The sequence below is a fragment of the Adiantum capillus-veneris genome, chromosome 13, assembly GCF_014529385.1.
Source record: "Adiantum capillus-veneris isolate H3 chromosome 13, ASM1452938v2, whole genome shotgun sequence".
In the NCBI taxonomy this organism is placed as follows: Eukaryota; Viridiplantae; Streptophyta; class Polypodiopsida; order Polypodiales; family Pteridaceae; genus Adiantum; species Adiantum capillus-veneris.
In genome coordinates this window covers 132,975,016-132,992,799 of record NC_140943.1, presented here as the reverse complement: position 1 = coordinate 132,992,799, position 17,784 = coordinate 132,975,016, and the positions used below count along the sequence as shown (strand labels likewise).

General features: G+C 49.3%; 1 protein-coding gene across 2 annotated transcripts in view; it reads right to left on the bottom strand.

Moving 5' to 3' along the window:
- LOC147444900 (uncharacterized) overlaps positions 1 to 17,485 on the bottom strand; it is a 30,168-nt gene extending 12,683 nt beyond the window's left edge. Inside the window, exon 1 of one of the 2 annotated variants that reach the window (XM_086527411.1) lies at positions 17,198 to 17,485. In XM_086527411.1, coding sequence (XP_086383537.1) covers positions 17,198 to 17,302 — 105 coding nt within the window. In that variant the 5' untranslated portion in view covers positions 17,303 to 17,485. The remainder of the gene's footprint in view (positions 1 to 17,197) is intronic. The other variant, XM_086527410.1, reaches the window with a different exon arrangement.
- Positions 17,486 to 17,784: the final 299 nt, after the last annotated feature.

Here is a 17,784-nt window from a genome sequence, read left to right as displayed (position 1 = left end):
CCCCACACACACACCACAGACTGATATATGCACCAAACAATCACTGCCGTGGGGTACTACTGAGAGTTGATCCGGACTTCTCCTAAGACATGGCCGCTATTTCTTTGTTTCCTATTCTAAATATTATCAAATTGAAAAATCAAATGGTACTAACTATCTGCCTAGGAGTTTCAGGCTACAAATGGTCACAAGTTGGTGATCAATGCAAAGAAGAGTGAATTTTTCTTATCAGAGATACACTTTTTGGGACACATTGTCTCAGCAGCAAGAGAGCAGATGGACCCGGCACAGATATATGAGAAAGAGCTTTTGGCGGTTATCCATGCTCTTACTCAGTGGCGACATTACCTACTCAGAGCCGATTTTACGGTCTTCACAGATCATCAGAGTTTACGCTACTTCTTGCCACAGAAGCAGCTATCGGAAAAGCAGATGCGGTGGGCTAACATCTTGTCACAGTTTCACTTCCAGATTGTCCATGTGCAAGGACAAAAGAACTTGGTGGCAGATGCTTTGTCCCAGAAGCCGTTGCTCTTCGCTATTTCTGTGATACATCATAGAAGCTTCGAGGACATGGTCGATCAGTACGCCACAGATCCAAATTTTTCAGATGTATTCGGTCGAATACAGAATGGGGAGCTAGTAGCGGGACATTCCATTCGGGATGGCTACTTGATGAAGAAAACGATGTTGTGTGTTATACAGCCGTTGTCTAACCGAATGCCACTGTCCACCATTTACGGGTCATCGTGGCATTGACACCACCTTGGAAGGTGTGGAGCAATACTTCTTGTGGCCGAGACTCAAGAAGGGCGTGGACGATTTTGTACGCAGTTGCTTGGTATGCCAGAAGGTCTAGTTTGACAAGCATAAAGCACAGGGATTGTTATAGCCTTTACCCATTCCCACCCGCGCCTGGGAAAGTATTGCTATGGATTTCATTTTTGATCTCCTGAAGACACGGAGTGGGCACGATGGTAGCTGGACTGTTATTGACAGATTTAGCAAGCAGGCTCATTTCATTCCAGTGAAGAAAACAGTCAAGCCGGATCATTTAGCGAGACTGTTCATTGCCCAGATATTCAGATTACCTGGCATGCCTGAGACAATTGTCCCTGACAGAGATCCCCGATTCACGAGTTTGTTTTGGAAGGCTATTTCGGAGAGCATTGGCACAAGGTTGCAGTTCTCGTCATCTTTCCACCTGCAGACAGATGGTCAATCTGAGATTGCAAATTCAGTTGTATTGGATTTATTGAAGTCTTACATTTCGGATCAGAAGACTCAATGGGAAAGGTTTTTACCTTTGGTGGAATTTGCCTACAATAACACGATTCACTCTTCGACGGGGAAGGCGCCATTTGAGATTAATGAAGGTGCTCCGAAGGTTCCACCCTTCTTAAGCACGAAAGGTAAGATTTTTGAAGCCGACACAGTACACGAGGGACTTGGACACTGCTTTTGCCAAGGTCCGGGAGGCTTTAGCGAAATCTCAAGAAAGACACAAGAAGCCAGCAGATCGACACCGTCGCGATTTGAAATTAAAGGAAGGACGATTGGGTGCTCTTACAATTGAGAAGGCACGCCTGAGAAAGAAAAAGAGAAAGGAGCGGCTTTTTCCAAAGCTTAGCATGAGATAATATGGACCTTTCCAGATAAAAGAAAAGATAAATGATGTCTCCTTTAGACTGAAGCTGCCCGATACTTGGAGAATTCACAATGCTTTTCATGTGAGTCTTGAAGCCTTTTAAAGGCAATGTGCCCGATGATAAGGAGCCAGATGAGCAATCAGAAGTAGAGGAAAGCGAGGAGATACTCGTTCCAGAACAGATATTGGCACATAAAGATAGAAAGATTAAAGGTAAAGTAGATACTCCTCAGATTGTGAACCTTTACCTTGAAGCATTCAGTTTAGCATAGTCTACTCTGATAGAACCCTGATTTCAACATGGGCGAATCTAGTGCAGCGGCACAAAAGGGGAGTCACTCCGCTCCTTTGTATACAGAATGTCCCAATATTTTGATTTGATATAGAGTCACTGATATCCCTTTGGGTTTCAGGGATACTGCTGCGCTGACAATATTCTATTGTAATGACTTTATGAATTGGAATTCCCTATAATGAAAATGATACTGATTGGTTTGTACTTGACTTGTTTAAGTGCAGGAACTGATAGACGAGATGACTGCAGTATTTCGGTCTCATAAATCTCTATAGGAATCATGGTCTTAGATCTGGAATCAATTTTTATTTGATTGATATGATTTGAATGTGCATTAACTGAGTCGAACTGATAGACGAGATGACTGCAGCATTTCGGTCTCATAAATCTCTATAGGAATCATGGTCTTAGATCTGGAATCAATTTTTATGTGATTGATATGATTTGAATGTGCATTAACTGAGTCGTCTTTGTACAAGTGCTAGATTTGTCTTTGTCTAGTGCGTCAGTACTTAGAGTCAGTGTCTACTGAACTAGTTTATGCCCTCTGACTGTTTTGCATGCGTAATCGAGGGCGATTACAATTCTTTCAAGAGGGGGGTATGTCACAAACTGATGCCGTGGCATGCTCAAAGGAAAGAGACTCCAAGATATAAGTTGTTCTAGGGTCCCGTTTGATGGGGCCATGGGGACATTAAATGAACAAAGGGACTTGTGTCACAAGACTTGCACCACGTGTCAATAGAAAATAAAAAACTGAACAGACTTTTAGCACTTCAATAACAACTAAACTGAAAGAGAGAAACGACACGCGACACGGAGTGGCGGAATTCCACCCCATGGTCCCAAACGTTGACGCCCCTTTCGGTATTTCTTTATACTGCATCAACACAGTACAAGCCGGTACTCCATCCTCTACACCTTCATCCAGAAGCATGTCCGAGAATGAGCCCATGGCCTCATATTTAAAGGCCCTAGGCCCAAAAGCAGTTTACATGAAAAGCCTTCAAACTCAAAAGCATTTGGTCCAAAAGCGATGCCCACAAGCTGCAAGCGTGATTTACAAAAATCCATACATCTACCACGTCAGCATCGCAAATCGCGAAAATCCGTATAGGCTGCCACGTCAGTATGTTAGTGCAATTTTCGGGATGTTCGTACAGTTGCACGTCATCAGTTTCTACGTTGTCTTTCATGTGTGTGTGTGTGTGGTGAGGGTCCAGCTTTATTTTAATTCCTTTCTATCACTTGGGTCCCATCAGATGGGGTCCCATAAGTTGATAGGACTTCTTCTTCTGCTGTTGCTTGTTCTTGTTAGGGTTTAGGCCCCTCGGCCGTGATCTGAAGGTTGGCTCTGCTCTTCAATGACTTGACACGTCAGCAGTTTGTGACATCCCTCCTTCTTGAAAGAAAGTAATCGTCCGCAATTACAACATATCTGCAAAACAATTCAAGTTAGCTCAAAATTTCCGAGGGACAATCAATTTGCTCTTTTTTTTGTTAAGAAGTTGGCTTCTCCTTGCGGCTCTTTTGATCAAGGAGTTTGCTTCTCCTTTCGTCCAGATCAGAACTCTTGATATTCCGGCGTATTAAAATTAGCCATCACACCTAGACCGCATTGATCTTCCACGGGTGTCTTGATGCACTCAAATTACATACCTAGGCAATCTGATCCAATTAGGAATAGCAGTGGTTGGCACATCACAATGCAACACAAATGCTCACATATACAATTACAAGACATAGTCGCCGATGAACACTCCGCTCGCATAACCTAACAAGGTCTGGGCTGGGAAATATTCAACGACTCCCTCATCACTCCTCCCGCATAACCTAAAAAGGTCCGGGCCGGGAGATATAGAGGCCTTTTACAACCAAACGCTCCTAGACCGCAGCCTGCGTCGTTTGGAGGTGCTGAGAGTAACCACTGCTCAGACTTCTTAATACTCCGCCCGCATAACCATCCAGGTCCGGGCCGGGAGCAACAACAATATATTTTAAGCATACAACCAAACGCTCCGCAGACATCCCGTCTGCATCATTCGGAGATTCTAACAATACCAAAACAACATTTCTAACTACTCGACCTGGGAGTAAAATCACCAATCATTGAAACAAGTATTAAAACCAAAGTCAAATATTTCAAATCGGCACCAAGACAAGTTCAAAACAGATACCATCCATTTCAAACAAAGTTTCAAACGATACTTTCTCAAACAGTGTTCAAAAGTATCTAGCTATAAAAAAAAAACAACTAGAGAGTTCATTCAAGGTTTTGTTCGGACAACTGAACTTTGAGGACGACTGGCTTGTCCTTCTGCATCACGATGATGGTTCGGTTCCGAACCTGGAGAGTCGCATCATTCTTGTTGTGCCAAGGCATGCCCAAGAGAACGTCGCAGTTGCCCAACTTCATAATGTGGAAATCCGCTTTTCCATGATAATCTTGGATAGTCACTGGAAGAGCACCAATGAGTGGTACCACTTTCTGAGTTTGCCCCGTGGCTAGCTCAGCATCAATTTCTCCACCCTCTGCATCATAATCAAAGTGTATCTGCTTTAAGAATTCTGGATGGATGAAGTTCTCTGTAGCTCCGGGGTCAATGAAAATAAGGGCTTTGAAGCCATATGCTCCGCACAATTCATTTATACTCTCAAGGCATATGCCATAGATATCGGGAAGTAGTTAATAGCGGGTCTAGCTCTCTTAGCTGGAGGTGGCGTTGGGGTTCTATCGACTGTTGGTGCAAGCGTCGGCTCCGCCGGTCTATCAATGCGATGGGGACAACTAGAATGGTTATGCCCTGTTTGAAAGCATCCAAAGCATCGGCCTTCTTGTAGTAAGGTGTCTCGTCGTTGAGGCGTCAGACAAGGCCTTTGCGATTGATTTTCATGAGACTCTCGAGAATTTGTTCGTTGTTGCCGAGAGTTGTGGTTAGTGGCCGAAGGTTCTTCTGTAGTAAACTCTAGCTTTCCTTTCATCAGTTTGTAACCGACCGTGGTATGGTCCATAAGCTCTTGCATGGTGGGGACTTGCTTGGAGAGACAATATTCCTGCAATGGTGATGGTAGTCCAATGGTATATCGCTCGCATTGGGCCTCCAAGGGAACGATCCTAAAGGACACCGGAAGGTACACGTCGAGAAACCTTTGGTTATAGTCATCCATGGTTTCGGTGGCAAGCATTTTCAAGTTGCCCCACTCTGCCAAAATCCGGACTTCAAACATAGAAGTCATGTAAAAACTGTCTTACAAGCTTGCCAAGTCCTTGGAGCATGCGGTTGTGTTGCAATTGAACTCCACCATTGCATAGCATTACCTTTAAGAAATCCCACTGCTCGAGAAATCTTGGATTCTTCTGTATAGTTTCCCAAAGCATAGATGTTGTCAAATTGTTGTAAAAACTGTAATGCTTTCTTCCAATCTTTTACCCCGGAAAAAGTGGAAAATTTGACTGTCATGCTGCCATCCTTGAAATCTTTGGGTTGGTTATGCGCATATCCCGGGTATGGATAATAAGGGTATCCATATGGGCTCCAACCATTGTAGCCTGGAAGCGGTGGAGGTGGGAGAGGTGGTGGCAAGGGCGGTGGCAAAGGCGGTTGCACTGGATCAGGGTCAGATGACTGCACCATATTCCTAAAGACTCCCCCAATCGGAGCAGACAGCTGGGAAAGTTGCCGCTTGGAAGCCCTCGTACTTTCTGGTGCCGGAGGAGGAGGTACCACCTGAGGCATCAGAGGGGGTAACATGTAATTCAAAAATTGTTGAAAACTTTGCAGCATCGGAAGATTCTGCTAAGGATGCCGCGAAAGAATGTCGTGAAGCTCGTTGAGAAGAAACTACAAATATTCTATTGAATCCATGAACGCCATGTCTTGGGTTCTTTATGGCTTATGCCCTGTAAGCATAGTCACAAGGGACGCATTCTGGGACGGGGAACAGGGGACGGGGGACGGGGCTCAAATGGATTTTAGTGTAAAAAAGAGGGCGGGACGGCAAGTGGGGACGGAAAAGTGGGGACGGGAAGCCCGAAAAAGGGCGTCCCCTGTTACTATGCCTGTAAGACATAGCGGTGAAGACGGGAGCGTGCCCATACTTCAAATAAAATTCCAGTAGCCTCTGGTTTGCTTTGTCTGCTCTTTGGTAGGACCGGTATGCTTTCAGAAAAGCACACTGATACCACTGTCACAAGACGGCCACCACGTGCCAATAGAAAAGAACAGACTGAACAGACTTTTAGCACTTCAATAACAACTCAACTAAAAGAGGGAGACGACACGCGACACGGAGTGGCGGAATTCCACCCGAGAGAGTATTGGCCCCAAACGTAAGCGCCCCTTTCGGTATTTCTTTATACATCAACACAGTACAAGCCGGTACTCCATCCTCTACACCTTCGTCCATAATCATGTCCGAGAATGAGCCCATAGCCTCATATTTAGAGGCCCTAGGCCCAAAAGCAGTTTACATGAAAAGCCTTCAAACTCAAAAGCATCTGGTCCAAAAGCGATGCCCAAAAGTTGTGTAAGGTGCAGCGGAAGTGAATGTTGAACTTTGCTCAAGATGAGTGCTCCGAACTGTGCTCAAGGTTCCTTTTACTTACGGAAGGGAGAGCCTTTCGTTCCTTTAGTAAGAGAGTGCAATGGACACAGACAAAGTGGATGAACATTGTGAATGAAAGTGCTGAGGCTGAGAGATAGAGAAGAGAATACGACACCAGAGACGTTGTAAAACCCTCCCCCGAAGGCCCCACTCTCTATGGCGAGAGCGGTCTACTATTGATTGTACAAATCTCTACAATGCCTGAACTTGCCGACGATGAGGACGACGACAAGACGGGCTGAAATCTGAAAACGCTAATGGCTGAAATCTGCAAACCTTTATCTGCTGAATTCTGACTCTATGTCGGTGACGATGTCGATGACAATGATGCGACGACAATGCGCTGAAAATGCAGATGCTGAAATCTGTGTTTTCTGGGCTGAAACTATAAACTTCGATGGATCCCACCGTGCGGCGAGGAACTGCTACGAGAAGGTGAGATCTACGAGGTTCGGGACTTGATCTGCGGTGTCTAAGGGCTGAAAACTGAAAATGCTGATGCTTTTGCTGATTCCGTCGCGGAGGAAGTGCAAACGCTAGGTGCTCTGCTGTCCCAAAAACGCTAGGGCTGAAATTGGTCCTTCTGTCGCCGGTTGTTCTGCAAATGCAAAACGCTAGGCTGATCTGCTGTGCACAAAACGCCAAGGCTGATCTGATGCAAAAACGCTAGGTCCTCAGATGGCTGAAAACGCTAGCCTGCTGGGGTCCTGTTGAGAAGGTGCCTGTTGAACTGAGTTCCTGCTGCCTCTTCTGCTAGAAAGTGCTAGCGCTAGGTTTCTATTTATACAAACTTAGCAAAATTGCCCTACCTACTTTCCAACAAAAGTCACTTAAAAATAATAAGTGAAAAATGTCAAAAATAGGAAAAATAAGTCTATGCACTGTAAAAATGCTATTGATGGGATCTGACTGGAATCTGATGGTCATGCTACGTGCAACCAGAGGATATGCATCTAATCTAAGTGTCTGGACATGCACGGTCTGCGAACAGACTCACAAAAGTGCCAGATCACTTCCTATTCTAGACTGACTTGATTGAACTGAACCCTGGTCATGCTGTAGCTTGTCCATGGACACAAGGTTGGATGTGTCACGTGACAAGTTGTAAGCGTGATTTACAAAAATCCGTACAACTGCCACGTCGACAGCACCAATCGTGAAAATCCGTTTAGGTTGCCACGTCAGCATGTCAGCGCAATTTCCGGGCTATCCGTACAGCTGCCACATCATTAGTTTCTACGTTGTCTTTTGTATGTGTGTGAGGGTCCATCTTTATTTCGATTATTTTAGGTCACTTGGGCCCCATGGGACAGGGTCCCATAAGTTAGTAGGACTTCTTCTTCTGTTGTTGCTTGTTCTTATTAGGGTTTAGTCCCCTCGGCTGTGATCTGAAGGTTGGCTCTGCTCTTCAGCGACTTGACACGTCAGCAGTTTGTGACAACTGGCGGCTGGCTAGACGGAATCTCGCAAATCGCGCTGGAGTGTTGACGTGGCTGGCCGTACAGAAACCCGTAAAACGTGCTGGTTGTGCTGATGTGGCAGGCCGTACGGAATTCCGCAGAATGCGTTGGTTGCTTTTGGGGAAGCCAAGTGCTTTTGAGTTTGGAAGCTTTTCATGTACTGCTTTTCCATGGCCTAGGGCCTTTAAATAAGACCCTGGGCCTCTCTTGGCTCACATGAGCTGACGAGCCAGTGAGCAGAGAGGATCCGCGGGCAATTCTACTTTTCTCAAGCTTTAATACAAAAAGAAATACCAAAAGGGGCGCCAGTCTCTGGGGCCAATCTCTCTGGGCACGAAACTACGTAGGGCCGTGTCGACTCAATTGAATTGTGAATTAAGTAGAAGTATTTTAAGGTGATTCTCTCTCGTCTGTCGTGCCAGATTCTAGATTTGGGGTGTCCAAGTTTGTTACAAGCTGTACGAAGTTCCGCAAATTACATTGATTGCTTTTGGGAATATGCAACGCTAGCTTTTGGGGACCAGAGCTTTTGGGTGAAAGTGCTTTTGAACTAATTGCTTTTGGGGCTCTGCTTTTGGGCATCCCATGTACTGCTTATATGAGCCCTTCGAGCCTCACTCTGCAGAGCATCTGGACGCAGAGTATGAGAGCAGGTCCCTCGAGAGTTGCACTTTGTAATGATTAATGATAAAGAAATACCGAAAGGGGAGCCAGACTCTGGGGCCAATATCTTTGGGCACGGAACTACACCAGGCCATGTCGACACTCTTTCTCTCTCTCTATTAAAGTTCAATGATTTAAGAATTTTCTGTTCGTAATCGCGTGCTCGCTACTGCTAATACCCCCTGCGCCTGCGCCTACGCCATCGCCCCCCCCCCCCGCCTGTCCTCGCGCGCGGCGGCCCAGCCCGCCCCCGCCCCCCCCCCCCCCCCCCCCCCCCCCCCCTGCGCGTTGCACTACCCTCCCGCTGCCCTCTCGCGCCGCCACCCCCCCGCCCGCTACCTCTTGAGCTGCCGCCCCCCTGCCCGCCTTATCCACTTTCCCCCCCCCCCCCCCCGCCTTCCTCTTTCCCGAAGTTACCCTGCAATTGACTCTGGCAGCATTGTTCTTGGATAGTGCTCGACGCGCTCGGTTGCAGAGTTTTTTCTCCGTTGGCTTCTTCGCCACAACAGTAGACACAGATGGAGGCTCCAGCTCCGCCACAAAGAGACTCGTCCGAAGCCCCCTCGCCCGACCCCGCTGAGCCCACCATTCGACTTGCTCTTTCACCGACAGAGCAAGCGAGCCTAGCCGCAGAGGTAGAGCGCTGCAGGCGACTTCTGTCATCTGCAAGATTCTCGGCACCCGACCTAGAAGAGGAGAGCTACGTGACCTTCTCCAGGCCCGCCTTCTGGCAGAGGTGGGCAAGATCTTGGACGTATAGATACTCAGACGAGGTTACTATCAGATTGAGTTTGAGACCTTCGAGATGGCGTCCAAGGTCATCGCCATGAGTCCACTGACCATCCAAGCAGCACGAGCTGACTTTCGACAGTGGAGACATGGTTTCAACCCTACTTCGGATGTTCTGGTAGAGGAGGCAGACATCCCCATCTCCATCTGCTTTCCGGGTTTGCGGAGGGAGTACTTACCACTTTTGTCCAGGATAGGCTCAGCCATTGGGGCTGTCCTGGAGACACCTCACACGGTAGCCTCAGTAGCTGCCAAGGCGGTTGGCATTCCCTCAGTTCGCGTTTTGGTTAGACACTCACACGCTCCCGAAGGTCATTCTTCTGCCTCGGGTGAGTGGGGGTTGGTTTAGACAGAGTGTGGAGTATTCGGGCCTCCCGAACCAGTGCTTCATTTGTCGACAGATGGGCCATCTTGCGAAGGCTTGTCCACGGAGGAGGCCTCGACCTACACCACAGACTCAGCCCCAGCCTGCAAGGGCTGGCTAGCAGCCACAGACAGAGACACAGCGCACACATGCAGAGCCACCCTCTCAGCTTGGGGCTCCAGCGGAGGGATGGCAGCAGGTCCGTGGTCGACGACGGCAGGGGCCACAGCGACAGCCTGGCACTCACAGTGGTCCTCAGGCGCCTACCCAGCAGCAGTGGGTTCCAACAGGGAACCGGTTCGATCCTCTTGAGCAGGATAAGGTCCCTGCTCCAGCCCCCACCCCAGCTTGACCCTCGACAGCCCCTCCTCCCTAAGAGTTCCCCCCCTCCTCCTCATCCTCCCCCCCCCCCCCCCCCCCCCCCCCCCCCCCCTCTACCTCTGCCGCTCCCCCCCCGCCCCTCTTCTCCACCTCTCCCCCCTGCTCCTGCTTCCCCCCCTCCCGCTTCAGTTCCACAGTCGACCCAGGGGGCAGGGCCTTCTCCGGCTGCTAGAAGAGCGCCTTTGCCACGAGTCCCTTGGCGAGAGAGGGACAGCCTTTCTTGCGACCCCCTCTACAGGTACAGACGTCTCCCCTTGCAGCTATCCCTCGTGGTTTGACGAGCATCAACATCCGACGCCGATGGGACTTCTTCGACTACGACTTTACTGGCAGGGAAGTAGATTATTCATTTTCTTGGGGACGCTTTAGGGTCCATGTTCTGTTCCTTGTAGCTAGGGGGACAGAGGCCTTGGACTCAGCAGTTGGCTTCTCCTTTCCCCTTTGCGGCAGGGACCAGACTGAGTGGACTCTCGACTCAGTGTTGGGATGGTTGCACACACAGGTCCTAGAGTTCTCTCACCACATGGGAAAACTAGGAGTTACAAACATGCTTCAGACTTTGTGGCCATTAGCCAAGTTTGCGATGACACCTCCAGATACAGCAGGATGTAGACACATTGTGGTTTACTTCTTTGTCGATACACAGTGGTTGCCATGCTATGTACACATTCATGAGGACTCCTGGACAGAGGAGGTTGCTTTACATACGGCTCGCTCTGCTTGGGCTTGAACCAGACACTCGTTGCAGTCACGCCTATCTAGAGGACACTTGGATGCGGGCTACTCCCCATCCAAGCCAGCCTCGAAGATAGCCCGTTCAGCTGCTCCGGCAGCATCTGTTCTCTCTCGCTCCCCATGAGGACCGTCTCATGGAACGTGCAAGGACTTGGTGGGCCCCAGTTTCAGCGTCAGCGAGGCCGACTGTGTCAGGAGCTTCAGCGCTGCCTTGTGGGAGGAGAGATTGATCTCCTTATGCTTCAGGAGCACCATCTGTGTGAGAGCCGCATTAGACGTTGTGGTCAGCTCTTGCGTGGACAATATAATACTTTTTGGTCAGCTGAGCTGCTTTTGGACCTGGAGGCATCCAGGGTGGGGTATGTATGACTATTGCGGACTCTTTGCAGCAGGCCATTGTGGACAGAGGGATTATTGTGCTAGGCAGGGCTCAGTGGATTACTATGCAAGTTCAGGGTTGCCTTGTGGGCTTCCTGAACATCTATGCGCCCAATGTGGCGAGTGCTCAAGCAAAGTTTTGGTCACAGATAGTTGAGTCTCTACCGCAGGCAGAATACTGATACATAGGGGGGGACTTCAACATGTTGGAGGACCCTTCTGACAGGATTGGTGGTAGCCATGCTACTGTGCATGGAGTTGAGCTGGCAGCGTGGGAGAGGTTTTGTATGACTCTGAGGGTCTCGGATGTTTGGCAGCACTCTAGTTTTGTGAGGCCCCCAGACAACCTTGCCTTCTCTCGTTCGGACCGCAGAGTGGGAGGAGTGAATCCATCGCGGATAGATCGCTTCTATACTAGTGACCATTTCAGTGACATGGGAGGGACAGTTGGCATTCTGGCACGGACTTCCTTCTCGGACCGTGCACCAGTGATCCTCACAGTGGCAGACAGGCAGACGAGAGGGAGCACGATGCTTCGCATCGCACAGAGGGTCTTGCTAGACTCTGCACTCAGAGAGCGAGTAGAGGCTCTCTAGACAGAGAGCTTGGATAGGTAGGATTCTCCTGCTGAGAGAGTGGCCTCAGGACTAGCTCAGATTAGTTGTTTCTTTCTCCAGGAGTCTTTGGCTCGCCTGGCTGCAGCGAGAGAGGAGGAGCAGCGTCTCAGACAGGGCATTGCTTCGTTACAGAGGATGCAGGAGCAGCATCCAGACAGCCCCTGGTTGGAGGAGCAGCTACAGTAAGCTCGCCAGGAGCTTGTTAGCACAGAGGAGAGGCGACATGAGTTTTCTTTCCACCGACAGGCATCTCAGTGGACACAGGTGGGCGACAAGAGTGACTGGTGCTTTCTTTGAGGCAGTGAGACCTCGGCATTCGCATGCCAAGGTCAGTCAGTTGCGGAGGCCCGACGGGTCGGTTGCTTCTGAGCCCGAGGATATGCGTGCAGTTGCTACTGACTTTTACCGTGAGTTATTGTCTGTAGAGCCTCAGGATGCATGCAAGGAGCAGGTTTGGGCACAAATGCCTTGTCTTGTGACTAAGGAGATGCGTCAGAGGCTTGAGCTGCCACTTCAGCTTGAGGAGCTGCACACGGCTCTTAGGGCCCTTCCCCGTGGTAGCTGTCTAGGTGAGGATGGGTTGACTCCCAGTTTTTTCTTGGAGTACTGGGACCTGCTTGGCCCAGATCCCTGTAGTGCTTTTCAGTACATTTTGCACACAGGAGTGATGCCTGACAGCATGAGTGAGGGCTTGATCTACCTCATTCCCAAGGAGGGTGGCTCCTTGGATGAGATTCGATAGTGGCGCCCCATCACCATCCTCAACTTAGCCTACAAAATTCTTGCCAAGGCTCTGAGTTTGAGGATTCAGCCACTTCTAGAGAGCCTTATACATGGGACTCAGACAGGTTTCGTCAAGGAACGCAGTATCCTTGACAACATCTTTACTTTTTGGGAGGCTTCGGCCCTAGCACGGCTCCGTGGTGAGGACCTAGTGATTCTTCTTCTCGATTTTGAGAAGGCATACGACAGAGTTGACTGGGACTTTCTAGAGGGCACTCTACGCAGGATGGGCTTCTCAGATGCTTGGATTAGAGGGGTGTCAGCTTTGTACAGACAGGCTCACAGTCAAATACTTTTGGCAGGAGGTAGAGGTGATCGCTTCATGTTCACACGTTCGGTCAGACAGGGCTGTCCTCTTGCCCCCTTCCTCTTTCTGTTCTATGCGGAGGCGATGAGCAGGTTTTTGGTGTCACAGCAAGTTGGTCTACGGGGCTTAGCACTCCCTATTCGAGGAGATGAGCTACTGGATGCTGAGTTTGCCGACGACTCAGCCTTGTACTTAGATGGCCAGGAGGCCAACCTTCACAGGTGTGAGCAGGCTCTGAAGACCTTCTGTTGTGCATCGGGCGCACTGATCAACTCGAGAAAGACAGTGGCTTTCTCGGTTGGTAGTGCTCATGTGCCCGATTGGATGCCAGGAGAGGGTTTTAAATGGATTCCCCCAGGGACTGCAGTTCGGTACTTGGGCTGTCAAGGTTGGTTTGGACTTGTCTCCCGAGCAGCAGATTGCTCCCCTCCTCCTGTCTATCAGGAGGAAGTTGTTACATTGGAGCTGAGCACGACTTTCTTTGGCTGGCAGAGTAGTAGTGGCCAACCAGGTGTTGTTGGCGACTATGTGGTACATCACTTCTTGCTGGATCTTCTTGAGTTCTTGTATCAGCCAGGTAGAGAGGCTGATTAGGAACTTCCTTTGGTCAGGACGTGACACTTAGATAGCCCGAGCCAAAGTGGCTTGGCAGGTCATCACTCTTCCTTGTTCACAGGGAGGGCTTGGGATCATTGACCCAGCAGAGCAGAGCAGAGCCCTTCTTGGGAAGTTCATAGTCAGAGGACTTTTCCATGTGAGGAGCCCTGGAAAGAGTTCTTGCTACAACGGCTTCGTGCTAGGGTGCCTCAGGCTGGAGGCCCCTGGCGACCTTCGACCAGATGGATCTTCACAGAGATGCGCAGAGTCGGTTTGAGCAGGAGACTGGAGGACCGCTTCGCTATGAGTTTGCTTCAATCTTGGGAGCTCTTGCGGCGAGGCCTGGAGCAGCGACAGCCTCCTTGCACGGAGGAGCGCCTACGACAGCCCCTTGTCTGGAATCCCATGGTTAGCACTCAGAGAGGCCACTTGGTTGGAAGTCGGCCTCATGTTTCCTAGGGTCCCATGGCAGCGGATCCAGCACGCTCTTTAGGTGATTGGTTAGAGTTCTCAGGCTCCTCAAAAAGGTACAGGGTTTCCAGCTACAGGACATGAGAGGGGTGCAGAGCATGTGCCAGGACATCTCGGAGGCAGTTCCAGCTGAGTGGCTCACGCCTCTCGAGCCAGTAGCACCCAGGTGGATGGGAGCCTTCACACGACTGGAGGTTCTCATCTCAGTCAGGGCCTGCTCAGAGACTTACATCCCTTTTCTTCAAGCTTCAGGGTGGGGGACGCTTACAACGAGTTGCAGTAGAGGCCCCACAGGTGACAGAGTGTTGTTTTCAGAGGATCCGAGTAGTGGGCATTTGTGGGAGGACTTGTGTCATCGATCCTGACCCAGCAGCTCTTGAGACTGGACACTGGAGGCTGTGGGCTTGGGAGTGTTGTCCATTGGCACGAGTACAGTGGGATCCTGGTGAGTGGCTCTCGAGGGACCCTTTCTCTTCTGCAGACCACCCAGGTGTCCCGTTCTTTCAGTACACTGTTCGACTGGGACGTCATATACTAGCAGCACAGAGAGAGGCCTGCCCCGCTGCAGCACCTCACTGGCAGGAGGAGGGTCTCACAGCTGAGTTCTTGGCAGCCTTCTGGGAGAGGTTGTGGGACGCCAGACAGCCGAGGCGAGTCACCTTGTTTCAGTGGTTGGTCGCACATAGAGCTACAGCAGTTGGAAGCTAGCTAGTGCATAGTGGTCTCTCGGCCGCATGTGCAACTTGTGACGATCTTGTACAGAGTCAGCATCACTGTCTTTGGGACTGTCCTTCGGCACAGCAGGTGTGGCTTCGAGTTCTTCGGCTGATGCCTGCTCTCTCCACGGCTCGACAGTACACTTGGGGAGCAGTGGCTTGGTCCACCCTCACGGGCCCGGCACTTCAGTTTGAGCTATCTTCCACCAGCAGGATGATAGTGATGTAGGAGGGGCGACCTACACTCCTGCCTGCCACAGAGCTTACTCCACAGGAGTGGTGCAGCGAGAGAGAGGAGTGTTGGGAGCTCATCAATGGCCTTACACTCTGGTTCATCTGGCGAGCCCGTTGCTTCCGCATCTTTGAGGCTCGCCCTGTGCCACCAGCAGAGACTGTTCGCGATTTTTGGCTAGAGCTGATCCACTCTCTCAGAGGAGAGCTCGAGAGACTACAGGGCAGCTCCGACCGCATGCGGGAGCGCAGAGAGGCTTTCCTTCGACTCTGGCGTCCTAGGCCTTTCTACACCATGGTCACAGGGTGTACTCCGATGGCACTACCGACCACTTGTGTGGCTTTTCCCTCCCCCCATTTCTTGATTTAGCCCCATTGTACATATGCTGGTTTTTTCATTGGGAGAGTCCCCACCATGGTTGTTGTAGCCCTCTCTTGAAGAGGTGGTTGTAGCCCTATGGGCAGTTTCAGTAACTAATAGAAGGATCTTTTTCTCGAAAAAAAAAAAAAATTATGTTCGTGTGTTGCTATTGATTTCTCACTTGGAGAGTCCAAGCCTGTTACAGTGGCACCTGCAGCGCAAATCACGGAGATTCTGTACGGCCTTGCCACGTTAGCATCCGTATGATCTGCCACGTCAACATGTCAGCGCATTTTACAAAAATCCCTTTCAGGGTTCAAGCTTCTGTTTTTTAGGGTTTCGGGCCCCACGGCCAGTGCTTTATAAGTCCTTCAAGTTAGTACGTTCAGTTTCTCTCGTCCACCTTCCGGTATTTCTTTATACTGCTTCAACTTTGTACATCGCCAGTACTCCATCCTCTGCACCTCCACGCAGGAGCATGCCAGAGAATGAGCCCTAAGCTCATATTTAAAGGCCCTTGGCCGTGAAAAGCGGGCAAGATGGTTTACTTGTTCTGGCTTTGTATGAGCTCTATCCCTACGCTTCACAAATAACATCAAGCAAGAGCTCTTTGCAGAATTCAATATGACCGATGGGGGGAAATCTCTTATATTCTCGGCATTCGAAATTCTGCGTAACAGGCCCACACTCATTAACTCTCAAGCAACACTGTTTTAATAAAGTTTGATGTGCCAAATTTATCAGTTATTCAAAGACCCCTACCTATACGGGCCCGGGACCTCTATTCACACTCAAAACCCGGTCCAGCTAGTTGTATACACACAACAGTAACATGAAGGTATAGTTCAGCATCCTTGGGAGCATAAGATACCTTGTGCCTTGTAACTTGCCAGATTAAGTTTTGCCGCAAGAATCCTATCTCACTTTGTGCATGATCCAAAGTCGGTACGTCACCAATATGCAATGCGGCTACTTGACTACATTGCAAGAACTAAGTCTATGAGAATTGTATACCATAATGGTGGCGACAGAAATCTTTCAGTTCGAGGCTTCATGGATGCTGATTGGGCTTCAGATTTGCTAACTCATTTATGTACAGGAGGTTATGTTTTTACATTGGCTCGTAGAGAAGCAAACGTCAGCCAAATGTCGCCTCACCATGCGGAGCTGAGTATAGAGCTGCTACTGAAGCTGCCAAAGAAGCTATTTGGATCGGTTACTTCTTAAGGGAATTAGATTTCAAAATACAAATGCCTCACATCATCTACTATGACAGCATGGCAGCTCTTGATGCATCAAAGAAACCCAAGCAATCCGAAAAGCTGAAGCATCTGGACATATAACATTATTTTATTCGCCACAAGGTTAAAGATGAGATCATCGGCTTGATATATATCAACACAAATGAAAATGCTGCAGATTTCCTCACAAAGAACTTGCAGATAGACAAGCACTATAAGTGTTGCTCCACGATTGAAGCAGCACGCAGAGAGAGAGAGAGAGAGAGAGAGAGAGAGAGAGAGAGAGGATGTGTGTGTCAAGCACAATTCTGTGCATGCGCATAGGTTGACATACTGCATATGAATGCTGATGAGACGGCAGATGAAGATGCTTGCATGTAAATTCTCTGCCTGTGTGTGTGTGCTCACGTGCTGATGTCAAGGACTTGCATGTGCTCTCTCTCTCTCTCTCTCTCTCTCTCTCTCTCTCTCTCTCTCTCACACACACACACACTCTCTCTCACACACACACACACGCACACACGCGAGCTCATAGGAGTGCAAATAGGAACTAACCATCTTGTGGGCAAGACGCAGTTCATTCTCCATGGCGTCCAGGAGGTGGGTTTCGGAGGCGGAGGGCTCATGCTCAGGCTCAGGCTCAGGATCAGGATCCTGCATGGTTCTCCACGACCATTCACTTTACGCAACAAGCTGTTTGCTGTCTAAAATAATAACGTATGTAAGAACTCTTGAGCTTCTCCCCAGATTTTTTTCTTGGCTTAGACCCTCCTGCCCCAAAGGGGCGAGGCCTTAGTGATCATGCTAATGAAAACGGCCAAGTCATTGTGTAAAAAATGCATACATTTTTTTATTGGCAAATAAGTTAGTGGGCACTCACTGTGTTTGTGATGCTCTCAAGGAAATGATGAAGCACAATGATCTAGGTAAGCTTGAGAGTCGAGAGACAAGGAGAAGCGCAGAGTGATTCTGAATTTCCCAGTTAAGTTTTTGGTCCTATCTTGAGAAACACATGAGAAGATTTTATGTTTATTATCTCTAGTCAAAATGATGCTTGCTTCAGAATTTGGGAGTGACACCTTGCTTTTAGCTCCTGCAACTTCCCCATGAATCACTACGCAGGTGCCTTTCCTTGGCCTTCC